Consider the following 19,341-nt stretch of genomic DNA (forward strand, 5'->3'; position numbering starts at 1 on the left):
AGAGAGAGATCTCAGGGAAAGAAAATGTAGTTCACATACTAAATGAGGTGGAAGAAGAACTATTCTTTGCAATTGCCTTTGAAAGGAAATAATAATGTTCTCTGGCGTTAATATCAGTTGCTGTATCTTAAAAGTCATATTTTTTATGATACTGTTTCTAAATGTTAATCTGGTGTGTGAATCTATCATTTCCAAAAACGAAAAGAGACACTTAAGCTTGTAACAATGTCAAACATGCACCAAAACATGTTATGTAAAAAAAAGAAAAAAATGAGAAAATGACTACCAACATAACATGCCTCACATTTCATTTGGACCCCCGTTTTAGGGGGATGAAATGGTTGTGTTAATAGCACTGTCAGAGACGGGATTACTTTCACCGCTATAGGAGAAAGAGTTGTTGAAGCGTATTTGTTGAGCTTTTTGAGATTTGACAACAAAGTTGGAGTCTCTTCCAAGATGCCTTTTGAGCCTATGTTTGCACAATTCAGTAATCTTCAAAAGAGAAATGACTGGATATTTTAGAGGCATAAAACAGTTTCAACACCATACTGTAGCACAGACCATGCTTCTCAAATGGACTCATCTGCACCGAGGTGCTAATCAAAACCCATGCATGATCTGGCAACCAAGCACCAACGTTACAATCAGCCACACAACAAAAATTCCGCTCTCACAACCGAGAATGAGGGAGAGAATAATGGTACAGCTCATTCTCAATCCTGAATTCCTCTACAACCGTTCTGGAAAATAAAGGCCCAGAAAAAGAAATAGCTCCTTCCTTGGACCTTTTAGTCTGTGACATTGGTGCATCTTAACAGTAGATGAGTGAGACAATCCAGGATAGAGGAGTTGATATTCACTGAGCGCTAATAGCCTCCTGAGCTACAGAATGCAGTCCTATGTATAGGGGTGAAGCGTTGTGATTCGGTACATTCATTTGTCACAGTACAAAAAAAATATGATTGCATATGGTTTTTTTTGTGTTTTTTTTTACAGCAGAATCAAATAATAATTTGCATATTTTTACATTGTACAATCTAGCATGCTTTACTACTGGGGACAGCAAGCAGGTTTTTTTCCCCCACACACACGATCCCGTGGATTAACCCCCCCCAAAAAATGGTTATATTATTTTGTTCTCTCCAAATATCACCTCGATACTGGCCTCTGTGGGAATATGATTCAGTTAAGACCATCAACATATGTAGTCGAACATACACACACACTTACATTTTGTCTTTTTGTTTTCATCCTGACCACAACTCTAGTCTACCTTTGAGGCCAGTTGCTATATGATAAAATATACCTTTGTCAGGTGATAAGAACATTTTGGGGGAAATATAACGGCATGCAAATCAAGAACAAAAAAGCACTCATTGAAATAGTCCTTACAACCGGCCCTCATTCCCATTGAGTTGACTGGAAGTAAAGACAGACAGTTCTCCTGGCAAACAAGAGGAAACGAGGAGAGAATTCTCTCAGAGCCAGTGGGAAAACAACGCTCCGGGGTCAAGTTTCCCCTTGGTACAGATCTAGGATCAGCTTCCCCACCCCCAATCATGACCTTAACCATTATTGTGGGAAATGTAAAACCGACCCAAGATCAGTGTCTAGGGATAACTTCACCCTACACCAAAAACAACCAATACCTCTTTTAAAACTATCCTGTCTCCCAAATACATTGAGATACCCATCACATACAACACCACAGTGCATGGGGCCGGTCTCAGCTACATGGTAATCATGACAGAGGCACATGGAGACTTCTGGTTGGTCCATCATTCAGAGTGGAAGAGAGTGGGAGGAGTGTACTCGACTTCCCCCCCCCCCCTGAAAATGAAAAAAATGCCCTCGGCCCCAAAAGAAAACCCCTTCAGTTAAATGTATGTCATAGCACCTTTGGCGTTTGTTTCCAAAAAGACCTCGACATAAGATGTGGGCACGTAGCCTTCCTCCTCTTCGTTCCTGCGGACACGTGTCCAGCCGTCACCTTTATCCTCCTCTATCACATACAACAGCTCTCCCTCCGTCACTGATATAGTCCCCTCATTATGACCTAGTGGAGGGGGGGAGGAGGAAAAGAGATGGAATAAGAAAGAGAGAAAGTGAGAAGGAGAGGGGGGAAGAGAAAAGGAAGAGAGAGAGAAAGCCAGTAAAGTGTCAAAACAAGGTGGAAGAGTGTTATTGTTGCACATCTCTCAAATAGTCAAATAGATGTTCCAGCCCACATTACCCGTGTTGTTGTCTCTGATTGGTGTATTACCTGTTAAAGGTGTATTACCTTCAAATTGGTAGATGGCTTTACAGGTGCCGATGGTAGGCAGCGTCTCCTCATCCCCATCGTCAAACTCATCATCAAACTCTGGAGTGTTGGCCACGGCCACCTTGACCTGAGTCTCTGAACTCTGCTCCTCTGTGTAACTGCCATCCGGGCTGCTCAAGGACCAACACACACACACATAGTAACTATAGCAACCTCACAACACAACATTACAGTAACAAACTACAAAGTGTTGAGTAATGGAGTGTGTGTGTGTGTTTACTGTACCTCTCTCTGTCCTGTGCACAGTTGTTGGCAACCGTGCTACTGTTGCTGTTCTGTGTCTCGTACAGACCACTCTGTCTCCTGGGAGGATCGCTCTTCGATGGTAACCTCCCCTCCACCTCAGCTAGCCATCCCTGGTACACACGCGCACACACGCATACGTTACGATTGTGAGATGAGATTTGCTAGAGTAGTGCAGTCCAGAGTCAGATATAGCCTTGTTACTAAGGCTCCTTGCTCTTTTACAAAGCCAGAACAAATAGCGGCCGCCAAGGCAGTGCATCATTTCCAAATAAGGAAGAGAACTCAGGACTCAGGAGCACTCTACTGTTTGATCTAATAATGAGGTACTGTCTTAGCAAAGCCGAACAAGATAACTAGGCTACTAACAACACTGAGTCCGTCCAGCATCTAGAAATAGAGTACATTCCTGTCTGGGATAGGTCGAGGGGGTTTATCATGACTCACCTCGAATTTCTGCACCTCGGACTGCAGTTTCTCGATGTTCATTGCCATCTCTACTATGCGGGGGTCCACACTGGCAGGGTCACCCATCTGAGGGTTCTTCTCATACACCCCCTTCATCTTAGTTAGGGCATCTCTGACGGCCAGAGGAAGAGAGAGTCACACATGAATACTCAAGACATACTCCGACAAATAGATAGCCCAGTCTAAAGCTGACCAAGCCAACCACATTTCCCCTAAATCTACCCGAGTATCTATATCCATCCCGAAGTTTTACTGGGCAAATTTTGGTCCATAAAAAGGCTGACAGTAAGGACTTGGGGGAGCTTTTAGGGAGGAGTTAGGACATAATTTCCATACAAATATGGCTGAGGCTTACGTTGCAGATACAGACACGCACACACACTTACTTCTGGTCCATCTCTTTCTGGATGTCCTTGTTTAAGTCGTCTATCTTGGCCTGAAGCTTCTTTCTTCTCTGCTCTGGGGGCAGGTGGCTGAAGTCCTCTGGTCCAGAGCCCTTATGGAGAGAGAGAAATTAAAAATTTTAAAAAAGAGAGAGATAGTGGAAGAGAGGAAGAAAAGTTGTAGACAAAGTGAGTTTCAGGAGCATTCTACATCGTGTCTCTAAGTGGATGAATATACAGTATAACATATTCTAACACCCCTCTCAGATGTTCAGTATCTCTATGTAACACCAGAATCCTTCAGGTGCAGTACCCCCCCCCCCTTACAGTAAAGCAATTGGGATGAATTCATTTCCCACCGTGTGTCTGATAGAGGTATGATGGCTGATTAACCAGAATTAGATACTGCAGCTCTAGCCTCTACCGTACTTGTGAGCCATTCAACCACCTTTCACCTATTCAGTCCCAAGCCTAAAAATATATTAGGATGTATCACATTACTTCATATCCAGTCAAATCACATTTCGGTGTTCATATTTCAGTATCACCATAACTGTCAAGAGAGAAGCGTAAAAGGAGGTAGTGTTTCTGAAATGGAAACTGTGGGGCCATTTAAGGGCAGACAGGATTGCATTTCCTAATAAAGGAGCTTCCTGGATAGAATAAATATCGATCATCTCTGATGATGGTGAGTCATTCTCTCTGTTTTCTGTGTTCAATTGGGCCTGCTCCACTTTCCAAAGCTGCCTGTATATGTCCTGTATATACTGCAGTTCAGAGATACACCACTTGGTGGTACTATTTGGTTAGATTTCTTACATACACTTAGGTAATTATTGTGTTACAAATCACTGTACAGCAATACAATACAATGGATAATTATACATTAATTAACTGTCATGGTATTGTTAGCAATTAAAATGGGATTCATTGTTGCTTTCCTCACATTTTTATATGTTGCTTTCAGATTGGCTTCTTTGACTAGCCATAGTATTCATGGTATTTATGTGATCATGTGCTCGGACTCGATATATTAAGGCTCAGACAACAATACTTGTAACATAAAAGGGACAAAGGTCAACGTCCTACTTCGCCAGGGGTCAAGGGTCAGAGGTCACTGGGGTTTACTGGTGAGAAAGCCAATATAAACACAGCAGCAGGCCAGGCTACCATGGCGATGACCTTCCTTACCTCATCTAGCTGCACTGCGTGCAACACTTACCAACCAGATAACATGCAACATGGTCTGGTTCATGCTCAAATTAATACTTAAAAGAATTTATACAAATGGTTGATCACTAGAATAAAGAACACCCTGCTTGCTGTTGATTGATGACAGGTGAACATTCTTTCATGAGACAAGGTGCTATACAGGTGATACACAATATATACAAAATTATGTGGACACCCCTTCAAATTAGTGGATTCGGTTATTTCCGCCACACCTGTTGCTGACAGGTGTATAAAATTCGAGCACACAGCCATGCAATCTCCATAGACAAACATTGGCAGTAGAATGGCCTTACTGAAGAGCTCAGTGACTGTCAACGTGGCACCGTCATAGGATGCCACCTTTCCAACAAGTCAGTTCATCAAATGTCTGCCCTGCTAGAGCTGCCCCAGTCATCTGTAAGTTCTGTTATTGTGAAGTGGAAACGTCAAGGAGCAACAACGGCTCAGCTGCGAAGTGGTAGGCCACACAAGCACACAGAACGGGACCACCGAGTGCTGAAGCGCGTAGCCCGTAAAATCGTCTGTCCTCGGTTGCAACACTCATTCCTGAGTTCCAAACTGCCTCTGGAGGCAATGTCAGCACAAGAACTGTTGCAGCCGCACACAAACCTAATGCCAAGCGTCGGCTGGAGTGGTAAAGCTAGCCGCCATTGGACTCTGGAACAGTGGAAACACGTTCTCTGGAGTGATGAATCACGCTTCACCATCTGGGTTTGGCGTATGCCAGGAGAATGCTACCTGCCCCAATGCATAGCGCCAACTGTAAAGTTTGGTGAGGAGGAATAATGCTCTGGGGCTGTTTTTCATGGTTCGGGCTAGGCCCCTTGGTTCCAGTGAAGGCAAATCTTAATGCTACAGCTTTCATTGACATTCTAGATGATTCTGTGCTTCCAACTTTGTGGCAAAAGTTTGGGGAATGCCCCCGTGCACAAAGCAAGCTTCATACAGAAATGGTTTGTCAAGATCGGTGTGGAAGAACTTGACTCGCCTGCACAAAGCCTTGACCTCAACCCCATCGAACACCTTTGGGATGAATTGGAACGCTGACTGCGAGCCAGGTCTAATTGCCTAACATCAGTGCCCGACCTCACTAATGCTCTTGTGGCTGAATGGAAGCAAGTCCCCGCAGCAATGTTCCAACATCTAGTGGAAAGCCTTCCCAGAAGAGTGGAGGCTGTTATAGCAGCAAAAGGGGGGGGGGGGGAGACCAACTCCATATTAATGCCATTGACTTTGGAATGAGATGTTCGACAAGTAGGTGTCCACATACTTTTGGTCATGTTGTGTATCTTTACCCAGTAACTTACCTGTTCAACATACATTTCACACTCAGATATACATTTGTTAATCTACTTGATTACATTTAATCACTGGTAACTGATCTTGATCATTTCTAATCTCTTGCCAAAGGATTTGTTTGACATGCATTTGTCAATGTTGACCACTCAATAATTATTACTACACACAAAGTTATGAACTAATGATTATCATGTGACTTATGTTATTGTGGTTGACTAAGGAGGTTCTACAACAATTATTTCAAGGCAGACGATTCTGTAGTTTATGATTCATCAACTCAAAATTCCCACAGGGCTCAATGTAGAAGTCTGATGCAGAGGACTTGAGTACTGCCATAGATGGAATTTGAAATAAGTTTCTACCTAATCTCATCCAGCACCAACTCTCTCTCTGCAGCAATTGAGCCTGGGGAAGAGGTTAGTTTCTACGTAGAATTAGGAATCAGAATATTAGAATGGACATGAACCTTCTTATGATGGGACCAAAATCTGCCATTTTGGTCAGGGAGTTGGTCAACCATGGTTTGCCAGTGCTGTGATAAGACATTGTGTAAAATAATGCATTTACAGAATTGATCTTTGAGAGGAATGATTCCATAAATGTTTCCAAATTATCAGCCAACATTCCATTCTAACAATGCGGTCAACCCACAGCCAATACAGTACACTGGTTGAAGTCAGTTGATGATAACACTTTGACAAGTTGTAAACAAGTATTGATATTGTATCATATAACAGCACTCACAGATTTCCAAGAAAACCAAAATTCAGACATTTATGGCCTGTTTACATATATTTTAGACATACAATTGGTAAAAAAAACTGTATAAACTGTATTTATAATTATATGACAATATTTTAGGTTGACAATAATTCCAGTACACAATTACTGATATATGCCTTACTTTTATTTTCCAGGATTATGCCTCTACTGCCATTCATTCCAGTAAGACTGGTTTTGATTATTTCTCTCTGACCAATATGGATGCCATTTTCACCCCATTCTGGAACGTTGAGGGTTTATGACATAGCCCCTCTAGTAATGTAATAGGATCTCTGAGTGTCTACCTGACTGAGACAAAAAGCTCAATTTCATTTGTTCCCATCTGTTCTGCATTTCAGTGGAAAATAGTTGGTATTCCTGGAAGGCTCGGCATCGTCTGGACGTTTTAGTTTAGCTCTTTTTGGGCCATTAATTTCTACATCAGAACCACTCTGAGCTTGGCAGCTAATGCTGAAAAATATCATCTTTAGAGGCTTGCACAGTGCATACTAAGAACACTGTTAAATTACTATTTATCAAAATCAGCATGTATCACATCTTTGATTTTACAGTATCTACCCTATATCTTTGATATCAGCTATGATTATGATGTATCTATTGGAATCATCCATCTTTGCTTCTAACGAGTATGAGGACAAATCAAAGGGGATGGAACTAGCAGACAGACAGACGGACAGACAGACCTAAGTTCAAATACTATTTGAAATCATTTCAAATACTTGACTGAGCTTGTCTGTTGCGATGAAATGAAAGAAAATGATTTCAACGATTTCAAATAGTATTTGAAACCCAGGTCTGACGGACAAACAAAACATTAACTGTAATTCTGATCACCTCAATAAGATTCCGGACGTGGGAATTGAGTGTGATCTGCACAGAGCACACAGGCACAGTGGGGAGAGACACAACAAACAAAAATAATACACACACACATACACACAAAAAACAAAAATTATGAGACAACAACAACAAGGGTCTGCATCTGCAAAATCCATCCTCATGTCACAACAAAATGACTAAATAAATAAAAGACAACGGATGAAAGAAACCAAACGCTAACAAACAGCGGTCACACAGAATTCTCAACCACATTGCGGTACTAGGTGGACGTGCACACGACGCTCAGAATACGGTTCACGCCACTACGGTCATGCAGTGTTACGGTCATGCTTACCAGCTTGAGAGAAAGCTTCATGGGTAGAAGAGAGGCGAGAGAAACGTCAAGAAGAGCAGGAGAGAAAGAGAACAGATAAAAGTCAGACAACAGCAGAATAACACATAGCAATTGGCCATTGCGGTTCCTCCTGGTACTGCATGCACATGTACAGCATGTCGTTAGTTGTTGACATGGATATTGAGAAGAAAAAGCAGTTCCTTAGCCAAACTTCACCATATGAGGAAAATAATTGGGTGTTTCAAAACCTGGAAAGGGGAAGGTAGAAGTCTTGGATGCCTTGTATATGATAGATTGCTGCGGTCATTGGATTCGAAGATGTTCATCTTGACCAAGGTGATAACCAGAGCTTTCACAACTGAACAGCGAATGCATAGACCCATCAGATATGAGAGCATTTGTGAAAAACGACAGATCAGATACGTGAGGTGCAACAGGTCTGAGGCTCTTTGCAGATGCTGGTTCGTTTGGACGCTCCCACAGTTTGTTCTGATTACAATGGAAAACAAAATCTGCAATACCTCAGCGAGACGCTATTCCAAGACAATAACCGGTCATTCTCAGGACTATCTATCTCCCTTTATAACGTATGGCTCTAGTTAACTCTTTTCTCATCTGGTGAAGTTCAACGTCAGGTTTCAGGGATGAATGACAAAATAAGAGTTGGGTTTTAAAATGACTTGAGGTGATGACAAGGAAGCCAACTCACAAGTCTAGACTGCACAGGACAGCGATTGAGAGCGAGCAAAGTGAGAGAAGGAGAGACAGAGAGAGAGGTGAGTCGAGACACCCACTGCAGGAAAACAGGAGGACAGAGGATGGATGATAACACACCCGTCTCTGTTCTCCCTGTACCCCCTCCCCACACACACACACACACACACACACACACAATGACAGCATTTAACAGCAGGGGCGGTGGCTACGTGTGTCACAGTAAAGCATGACGACAGTTCACATGTTCACGTAGAGACAGTATGTTTCAAACAGTGACATTCACTCATGGGAGAGGTGAGCCTGAGTGCCAGTCTGTTTGGGCCAGTCTGAGTTGTCAAGAAAGCACAAACAGACTAGCACTCAGACTAGGGAGAAGTTGCTCATAGATTCAAAGCTATACCAGGCAGGATACATGCCCATGAGCACAAGTAATCAGGAGCAAGTAGCAACCTTCTTTATCAATGAGTTCAGTCAGATCAAACTACAACCATAACCACTTGGTTCATCAAAGATTCATGATTAATGATAGTTGTTTGATTTAAAGGACAATTAAGGCAAATGATAGAAGAAGAAAAAAGAGAACTGGAAAAATCATAATGTGAGAGTTTGCTTCGGTTTTATTGCACATGTAGTGATTGCACTATTAAAGATGGTTATAGTTTATTGTGAGCTCCATGGTTATAGAGAGGAGAGATACTTTTAACACCCACTGGGTCGCTCCAGCTTTAATCCTTGTAATGACTTATTATGAGGACGTAGTTTGTAGGAAACAAAGGAAAGAGATACTTTAACACACACTGGGTCGTTCCAGCTACAGTGAATGACCTGTAATCCAGTTAACAGCTCAAGGGCTGCACTCGGGGGCCATGATGAGGCCAGGCTATACTCCCTTTGGTCCTGTAATCAAGTCATTCACCTGGAATGGCCTTCGATCAGCCTCCCCATCGTGCCTAATTATCCCTCTCTACACCTCTCGACATTGAAAATTGTTCTCACTGTGCTATTTCCGTTAAGAACTGCTGGTGTAATAGACAGGGGAGGTCTGTTGTTCACCAGTATCTGTTGTAGCTGAGTGTATAGGGTCAAAACGTGACTTGTCAGACATCTCAGACAGATGGGTATATACAGGTACATGGTATACAGATAGGCTATGGTGCCATGGTGCCAGCACACAGAAGGAAGCGCTGGAAGGGTGAATTCTGGGTAGACTAAACCCCCCAAAAGTGTTATGAGCACCACGACCCAATGTTGTGAACCCCAGAAAATAAGATGAAGGAGCAAATGGTGGGGAGACCATCATTCACCGTGCTTCAATCCCACTTCCTTAGTTTAAGGGTAGTGCTTGTGACACTTGTGAGAATTGACCCCTAAAAAATGTGCACTGCAGCAGGAGTCCAAGGCGATTCTGGGGTTGGTGGTGTTGCAACAGAAAGCACCGCAAGCTGAGATGTGGGGCAGGAAATGAAGTAATCCCTGGTTCTGATCATTTGGATACTGTGGTCTTATGACAGGGCAGAAGGGCCATGTGAAATACAGTGAGGCAGTCACAGACACTAGCCTCATTTAGAAGGAAACAAAAATATCTAAAATGGCAACTGTGTCTAACTGGAAATAAATTATTATTTCTATGTATTGTCCTTGTTTTTGAAAGAAAAGCACATTTTTTGTCCATTAAATGAGCATCAAATTGATCAGAAATACAGTGTAGTCATTGTTAATGTTGTAAATGACTATTGTAGCTGGAAACGGACGATTTTTTTATGGAATATCTACATAGGCGTACAGAGGCCCATTATCAGCAACCATCACTCCTGTTTTCCAATGGCACATTGTGTTAGCTAATCCAAGTTTATAATTTGAAAAGGCTACTTGATCATTAGAAAACCCTTTTGCAATTATGTTAGCACAGCTGAAAACTGTCGTGCTGATTAAAGAAGCAATAAAACTGGCCTTCTTTCGACTAGTTGAGTATCTGGCGCATCAGCATTTGCGGATTCGATTACAGGCTCAAAATGGCCAGAAACAAAGAAATTTATTCTGAAACTCATCAGTCTATTCTTGTTCTGAGAAATGAAGGCTATTCCATGCGTGAAACTGTTCCATGCGCAAACTGGCTCTAACCAGAATAGAAAGAGGAGTGGGAGGGCCCAGTGCACAACTGAACAAACGGACAAGTACATTAGAGTGTCTAGTTTGAGAAACAGACGCCTCACAAGTCCTCACAAGAAGGCCAGCATCCCGGAGTCGCCTCTTCACTGTTGACATTCAGACTGGTGTTTTGCGGGTACTATTTAATGAAGCTGCCAGTTGAAGACTTGTGAGGCGTCTGTTTCTCAAACTAGACACTCTAATGTACTTGTCCTCTTGCTCAGTTGTGCACCGGGGCCTCCCACTCCTCTTTCTATTCTGGTTAGCGCCAGTTGTGCTGTTCTGTGAACGGAATAGTACACAGCGTTGTACGAGAGCTTCAGTATCTTGTCAAATTTCTCGCATGGAATAGCCTTCATTTCTCAGAACAAGAATAGACTGATGAGTTTCAGAAGAAAGTTCTTGTTTCTGGCCATTTTGAGTCTGTAATCGAACCCGCAAATACTGATGCTCCAGATACTCAACTAGTCTAAAGGCCAGTTTTATTGCTTCTTTAATCAGCACGACAGTTTTCAGCTGTGCTAACATAATTGCAAAAGGTTTTTCTAATGATCAATTAGCCTTTTAAAATGATCAACTTGGATTAGCTAACACAATGTGCCATTGGAACACAGGAGTGACGGGTGATGGGTTGCTGATAATGGGCCTCTGTACGCCTATGTAGATATTCCATAAAAAAATTGTCCGTTTCCAGCTACAATAGTCATTTACAACATTAACAATGACTACACTGTATTTCTGATCAATTTGATGTTATTTTAATGGACAAAAAATGTGTTTTTCTTTCAAAAACAAGGACATTTCAAAGTGACCCCAAACTTTTGAACGGTAGTATATATACTGTCAGTGTATCATCATTATATGAGACTACTGTCTGTGCTACACATGGCTGAGACACAAACATATAGTTCCTAATTAAGGCACGCACGCACGCATTGGCCAACATACACACTTACGACATATTGTCTGGCCTCGAACGCGTACGTGGGTATGCCCTGAGTCCTCCAGTCTTTGTGATAACAGAGCGAGAGAGGGCGAGTAGGAGGCTGCTGCCATGGTTATGAGAGAGAACAACACAGCTTCATCAATCAGCACAGGGCTACTAATGAGGCTAATGGGTTTACTCTCTCTCTCTCTCTCTCTCTCTCTCTCTCCCGCACACACACACACACACACACACACACACACACACACACACACACACACACACACACACACACACACACACACACACACACACATTCAGTGACTTACATCATCCATCTCTCTTTCTTTCTGTGTTTTCTCACAGAAACACTCTCTGACTCACTCTGATGATGCTGTCATCATTTATCCTTGCTATGTCAATCACACACACAGACACTCTCTCTCTCTCTCTCTCTCTCTCTCTCTCTCTCTCTCTCTCTCTCTCTCTCTCTGTATATCTGGCGTTGGCTCAGAGGGCTGAGGAATGACAGGCCCTCCCACTGGGGGATGCTGGGTAAAGCATCCCTCTGCTGTGCAGCTGTTGGCCAAAGACTGAACCCACAACCCGACCTACAGACACAACTAGCATGATATTAAAATACACACTCATATCACATGTTATATAACCTGTCATAAGGAAAGAAAACTGACATCGGCCCTCTCAAAGATATCACATTTCATAACTAATATTTTGCTCAGTCAATACTGAGGTTTATTAAAGTGATAATATTCATATTTTCACTCGCTAATAGCACCTGTACAGTGTAGTGCTGTACTACGAAGTCGACTAATAACTTGGTTCGTGTGACCATAGAATTAGGAATTAGAATACTACAACGGATATGGATCTTCTTATGACGGTATAAAAGGTCAGCCATTTTGGTAAGGGAGTTGGTCAGCTAATGCTGAGATATTGTGTAAAACAATGAATTTGAAGATTATCTGCCCAGTATGTGTGTTAGCTAATAGCCAACCAGCCAGTTTAAGTGGAATGATTTCAATAATGCTTCAAATTACCTGCCAATATAACATTCCATACAAACAATGCAGTCAACCTACAGCCATACCCAGGCTGAAATCATTTGATGATAGGACATAGACAAGTTGTAAATGCAACAAGTACTGTATCATATTATAACAAAGCTTTCCAAGAAAACAAACATTGGGACATTTATGGTCTATTTACATATATATTTTAGAGACTATTTATACAGGCAATTTTTATAAACCTGTGTAAATTGTATTTCTAATTATATGACAATATTTTAGGTTGACAATAATTCTATTACACAATTACTGATATATCAAATGCCTTACTTTTATTTTCCCGCATAAGTAAAGGCAGGTAATGCATCACCTATCCCTCTAGTGCCATTCATTCCAATTAGACTGGTTTGGATTTCTCCCTGACCACAATGGATGCGATAAAGAGGTCAATGGGGGGTAGAAGAAGGACGTCGGATTGGCGCACATTCAACAAATCTGATCTAACAAAGTGGATATTCGTCAAATCCGTCAGGATTTATGTATTGTAACAGGCCCACAATGTGCTTACTTCAGTTAGATTTGTATATTTTGGGCTGTTTTCGCTGCATAACATTTAGAAGCTGTCCCTTTTCAGGTTTAGAAGACGTGACTGTTAAATGCTAACTCCCGTTCGTATAAGCTGGTAGCATAGCTAGCATACCTGAGCGGCAGGTAGCCTGGCGGTTAAAAATGTTGGGTCAATAACCAAAAGGTTGCTGGTTTGATTCCCTGAGCCGGCAAGGTGGGGAAAATGTGCCCATCTGCCCTTTGAGCAAGGAAGTTAACGCCCAACTGCAACTGCTCCTTGGGCGCTGATGACGTTGATTAAGGCAGCCCCCTGCACCTCTCTGATTCAGAGGGGTTGGGTGGAATGCGGAAGACACATTTCGGTTGAATGCATTCAGTTGTGCAACTGACTAGGTATCCTTTCCCTACAGAAACCGGTGGTGGTAGTTTTTTAACTGTAATGCAGTTGATTGGTGACGATGGCATGAACATGTGTTGGGGTTGACATCCGTACAAGCAATTTACTCAAATTTTGACCTCAACATAGTATGAAATAGACATATAAACAATAGCCTAAATGTAGGTTCATTTTCCTGTGGGGCAATGAGGAGATTCAGGATCTTCCCCCATACATTACCATGGCATTTCCATTGTTTTGGTCGAGTTAGATTCACCTCTTTATCGCATGTATAGCTGCCATTTTCATACCATTCTGGAACTTTGAGGGGTTTGACATAGCACCTCTAGTAATTTAATAGGATCTCTATGCGTGTGACCACAGTGATAGAGGGCTTCTTTAAGAGGCCTTGTGGATTACTGTGACACTGAGGTGCTGTGCAACTGAGCAGCTGTTTAAGCAGGGCAGGCGATATGGCCGCCCGTTCCAGCTTGGGCAGAGCAGACGGCTCATGTTTGAACTGACTTCTCTACTGCTTTTAAAATTAGTTCCTAAAAGAAAAGAAAGTTTAACACAAAACTGATGTCTACGAGTATTCTTCACAATGTTAATATACACATACAAAAACAACAGAAATACTTCATCAATATGGATAATGAAAAGGAGTGAAGAGGATGTTGAGAGATTCATATTTAGCCCTATAAATCTTAAAACATAGGCAATCTCGTGCTCAATATGTGGCCCTGCCCGACCAAAACAAAAACCTGACCTTTTCCCTTTCTTTCCCTTCATTCAAATGTTACAGAAAGGTCATACAGGAATGAACTAATTTGAATCTGCAACATTCACAGAAAACAATGCTTCAGATATAGAACTACCCTGGCCTGCCAGTTTAGAAGATGGCCATTACTCCACTTCCTGTTCGGGAGATGTTCACTTCCTACTAGATTTGCCCCACTTCCTCCTTCTCCTGACCTTCAATAATTTATCACTGAGAGAACATTGTTTTTACTACTACTACTACTACTATTGTTCCTTTGCTTTCACAGACATCATACATTGTGGGTCAGGCTATGAGAAATATATGGCTCTAGTGCATTCTAACTGTTGCCCTTCAAAAGATACGAACATAAACAAACGTTATTAGTTGAGGCCGGAAGGAACACGTGAGCAGTTTAGCACGTTCTTGACGTCAAGAGGGAGCTCTGTTGGCCCCGTGGGCGTGACCTGGACAGGGATCATGGTTCTGGCTGATTTAGGAATAGAAACTCTACATGACACCAGATAGCTGCAGCGTGTGTGTGTGTGCCTGCAGATAAAGAGGGTGTGTTGAACCCCAGGGCCGTCTAAAAAGCCCTGCTGAAAGCCAGGTCCGGCCCGACAGACTCAGTGACTCAATCAGCCTATAACACCAGCGCAACGTCCTAATCAATATACTGTGACTTTTGACCTTATGCATAATCTTAACACGTTATATTGTTACTGATTTTCAGTTCGACCCAGATAGGCGGAAGGAAGGAAGGAAGGAAGTAATTCTTGACTAAAGAACAAAACTTCTTCCAGTTGCTTATACTCTCCCTATTACTACATCTAGCAATGTATCTCATTGCATCATCATGGCAACTCTCCAAGGAGGGCTACAAGGTAGCAGGATGCCCACTCGTGTCTGTCATTAGGAGGGAGCTCTGATGACACTGTCATTGTGTGTGAAGCAGTTTTAGAGTTCAAAGTGGAGATTGAGGAAACAGGTTGGAGAGTTCATGAGTTTATGTCTGGAAGGACAGACAGACAGGCGACTGAGTATGTGATTCCGCTAGCGCAGAACTATGGAAGCATGCTAGAGAAGCGGAACACAGATACAGACACAGGCAGAACGCCGTATGGAGGAGGCTGGAGGATAGACAGAGTTGTCCTAAATAGATTTGGACCAGCACATTTCATTTTAAGGTTGAGATGTTATCTCTGGAACACTGGGAAATCATGAAGATCTAATCGATAGCCAATTCAAGATTATTAAGAGATACCTGAAGAATTTAGGCCTGGTGCCACCTGGAGTTAAACCTCCCCCATACAGTGATGCCACAGAGCTCAGAGACAGGCGAGCACAAACACATGCATGCACACACACACACACACACACACACACACACACACACACACACACACACACACACACACACACACACACACACACACACACACACACTCACCGCACTCACCGCACTCTCTCTCACGGACACACAACCATAAACACTCGCAGCACGATACACACTTACCCCTCGCCTCAGGCTCCGGAGGCAAGTCATTTTGGGTTTGGAGGCCATGAACTCATTGAAGCGATTGGAGAGGGGCTCCTTGTTCTGCTTGGGAGACTGGGGGTCGTTGGGAACAGCAGAGGGTGAGGGGGGGCTGGAGGCTGGGGGGGCAGGGGGGGGCTGGTGCGGGGACGTTAACAGGGACATAAGCTACCAGTATGAGAGGGAGCCGTGACGGAGGACAAGAAGAGGAGGAGGAGGAGGAAAAGGGGCAGAATCAAAACGAGAGGACAAAAAAGGAAGGAGGGAGGAACACAAAACGAGATAAATAAGGGCCCAAATAATGTTAAAAACAGGTAACAGAAAAACCCAACGGGAACAAAGACAACCAAAAGAGATATCAAACACAAACAATCCCAGTGTCATAAGTAACCAGCTGTTATGTGGTATAATCTTGTCAGACAAACAAACGTGAAGTAAAAACAACTTGTCAAGCGACGGTCGTAACATTTCTAAACAGAGTGAGTCAGAAGTGTTAATAGAGTGTTATTGCAAGGTGCTGCAGCTGCCACACATTTAAACAGACAGCTTTACAGGAAGCACATGCAAGCTTCCATTTTGTAGCAAGTGTTTTTTGGGGGGGAAACGTCATCACATGCGAGCTCTTGGACTAGAAATTCACCATATCCTCCGAGATGTGACAGTGGCTGAATTTCAATCACACAAACCTAACTTCTGCAATCCCAAACCACTTAATGCTCAATTAATGAGCTATCAGCCCTTTGGGAGCTAGAGAAAGATCTGCAATTTGTACTGACAGATTGCTTTGCTACTCAGCGAGAGAACATGCATGAAAGCGCTTTGGATAACCATCTTTTAAAACCAAAGTTAATGAAACGTAAATAAATCAAGTAAATGGTTTGCTGCTCTTTTAATTCAGAGAGGAGTTCTAGTTGGACATAGATATTCTATATATAGCAAAGACTAGGATCGAACACGTGCTTCTGTATCGGCTCTGCTCTGATACAAGTCTCACATGTTTTCACTGTGCAGGTAGCCTACTTGTTAGAGTGTTGGGCCAGTAACTGGAAAGTTGCTAGATCGAATCCGCGAGCTGACAAGGTAAAAATATGTTGTTCTGTCCCTGAACAAGGCAGTTAACCCACTGTTCCCCGGGCGCCAAAGACGTGGAGGTCGATTATGACAGCCACCCGCACCTCTCTGATTCCCTGTATGTGTGTGTCTGTGTCCGTCCAGGACATTCTGTTCCCCTAAAGGTGTCAGAATGCTTTGGTTAGAACGAGTGTGCTCGTATACTCCCTTAAAAGACCTTCGCTTGAAAAACAATAGTACTGTTTGTCCCTCTTGGGATGCCGTAGCCAGTATTCACTTTCTCAAAATAGTCCGAATTAATCTAAGATAACTGAAAGAAATCTGTCATTAATTTTGAGGTTTTTGCAGAGGAGCTCCTGGTCGCGCAATTTTACATCTAACTAAGATGTATGGTGCAGTATTTCTCAAGTGACAAAATGTGCATGAAAATGAGTCGTCTCTCGTTGAATGACTTAATTGAAGAATCCCTTCTGTTGACCAATCACCGGCGAAGGGGCGTAGACTTCGGCTACCGAACTTGGACTTGCCTCAAGAAAAAATATTGTGTGCACGATCAGCAGAAAAACATACCTTGCCGAAGACCAAAACAAACAAAAACGTCACAAAATGTCATCATAATATACGCTGAAACTGTTTTGGATGGGAAGCATCCGGACGCCTTAACACTCTCAGGGTACAGTATGTGCATGGCCTCACAAAAAAGGTAAGGACAAACACCCTGTCATTAGTTGTCCCTTACGCTTTAGAGTCTCATTAAGATAACACACTTACATTATAACAGGATGAACACCAAACAAACGACACACATCATGCTCAAACCGCAGGGAGTCGGCGCTAGCGAGTGACATGCACACGCCACACACGCTCACACCCTAGCTCTATCATGAAGTGACACCATTAGGTACGAATGGTGCCACTTCCAACCTTAGACCCTCATCCCAAATGGCCCCGTGTTAGACAGCCTAGCCGAACAGAACCAAGGGGCCGTGCTGTGGGAGAAGAGGCCATTCCAGACAGACCCCCGGTGTAAGAGGAGGGTCAGTGAAGGAGACCGTTATTAGGCTACAGGACAGACAGTCAGTGTGCAGGGGAGTGAGTTAATCTGTCCGGCCCAGAGAGAGGGAGTGGAAAGGAGGAGGGGGAGGAGTGGTGGGACTCAGTTATGGAGGATGCATTAGTGGGTTGTTGTTGTTGTTATGTTAAACACGTTAAAGTTAAGAGTTGGTTGGTGGCTCAACGACAGTGAGGATGATGATGATGACCAGTGAGTAACCAGCGGAGGGGAGGGGGATAAAGGGTGGCAAATAATAACACTGACAACACTACTAACGTACTGTAATCACAAAATCACTGCAAAATTACCAGAACGATAAATAACAACCCAACAGAACTATAATGACAACCCAAATGAAACATTAAAGTCACATTTTACTGTTATTTACTACACAGTAACACCAAGACCTACAACAATGTCCCCTGAAGTCTCTGACAATTATCGAAGCCCTGTTAAAGACAGTATGGCCAAAAACAGTGCACATTCTTGTCCTTTATTCTTGTACAGGGAGAAGGAAGTGAGGTCACAAAACCTACCCCCAAATCTAGGCTTGACCTTCGAGTATGTGTGTGAGAGAGTGTGTGTGTGTGTGTTACCTTGTTCTTGTTCTTAATGAAAGGCCACAGTTTGCCCTTGCTCTTGCCCCCGCTGGGTCGTTCCTTGGCCTCTCCTCGTGAGTTGGACAGGCTGGTTTCAGAGACCGTCCTCTTCATGGACTGGCCTGGCCCATAGTCCTCAAATTCTACGTCCCCCGGGGGCTCGAACCCAGACTTATACGACTCCACCACCTGCTTCGAGTCCTGGTGGGGTGGGGTTAGGTGGGGAGAGCGATAGTAGGGGAAATTCAGATCTTATGGCTAAACAAACATTTGGATATGACTGGATGGAGAAAAGATATAGACAGGATTGAAACACTGATCGAAAGAAGCAATTCTGTTCACTCTATTTCTATTCCTAAAACCAGATTGTGTTTTCCTCAACCAAGTCCAGAAATAGCATAGGACAGAAATGTTCTAGACCAGGAAAACTTGATTTGTTATTGTACTATTTCCAGTTGTTGTTATCAGTTCATTACTTCAGCTCAATCAAGATGGATGCAGAGGGTGACCGGAGGTCGAGGAGGCTCCACAGCCTGAACTGAGGAAGAGGGGAACGACCTGGAACTGTCACACAGGAGCTATGGTGAAAACACCAGACGTCAGGGACTGACAATCAGGAAGCAGCTCATTAATCAGCAGGCTGTGAGGTC

At 43.1% G+C, this 19,341-nt stretch overlaps 1 protein-coding gene across 14 annotated transcripts in view; it reads right to left on the bottom strand.

Moving 5' to 3' along the window:
- LOC115203848 (formin-binding protein 1) overlaps positions 1–19,341 on the bottom strand; it is a 103,243-nt gene that overhangs the window by 4,159 nt on the left and 79,743 nt on the right. For 4 of the 14 annotated variants that reach the window (XM_029768893.1, XM_029768891.1, XM_029768882.1 and 1 more), the window contains exons 9-17: positions 18,689–18,892; positions 15,947–16,135; positions 7,910–7,924; positions 7,570–7,605; positions 3,424–3,533; positions 3,017–3,149; positions 2,552–2,682; positions 2,285–2,436; positions 973–2,059 (exon numbers count right to left, since the gene is read on the bottom strand). In XM_029768893.1, coding sequence (XP_029624753.1) covers positions 1,881–2,059; positions 2,285–2,436; positions 2,552–2,682; positions 3,017–3,149; positions 3,424–3,533; positions 7,570–7,605; positions 7,910–7,924; positions 15,947–16,135; positions 18,689–18,892 — 1,149 coding nt within the window. In that variant the 3' untranslated portion in view covers positions 973–1,880. Of the gene's footprint in view, positions 1–972; positions 2,060–2,284; positions 2,440–2,551; positions 2,683–3,016; positions 3,150–3,423; positions 3,534–7,569; positions 7,606–7,909; positions 7,925–15,946; positions 16,136–18,688; positions 18,893–19,341 lie in introns of those variants that run through there. The other 10 variants (XM_029768883.1, XM_029768884.1, XM_029768888.1 and 7 more) reach the window with 10 other exon arrangements.

This window comes from Salmo trutta, chromosome 12 (assembly GCF_901001165.1).
Source record: "Salmo trutta chromosome 12, fSalTru1.1, whole genome shotgun sequence".
In the NCBI taxonomy this organism is placed as follows: Eukaryota; Metazoa; Chordata; class Actinopteri; order Salmoniformes; family Salmonidae; genus Salmo; species Salmo trutta.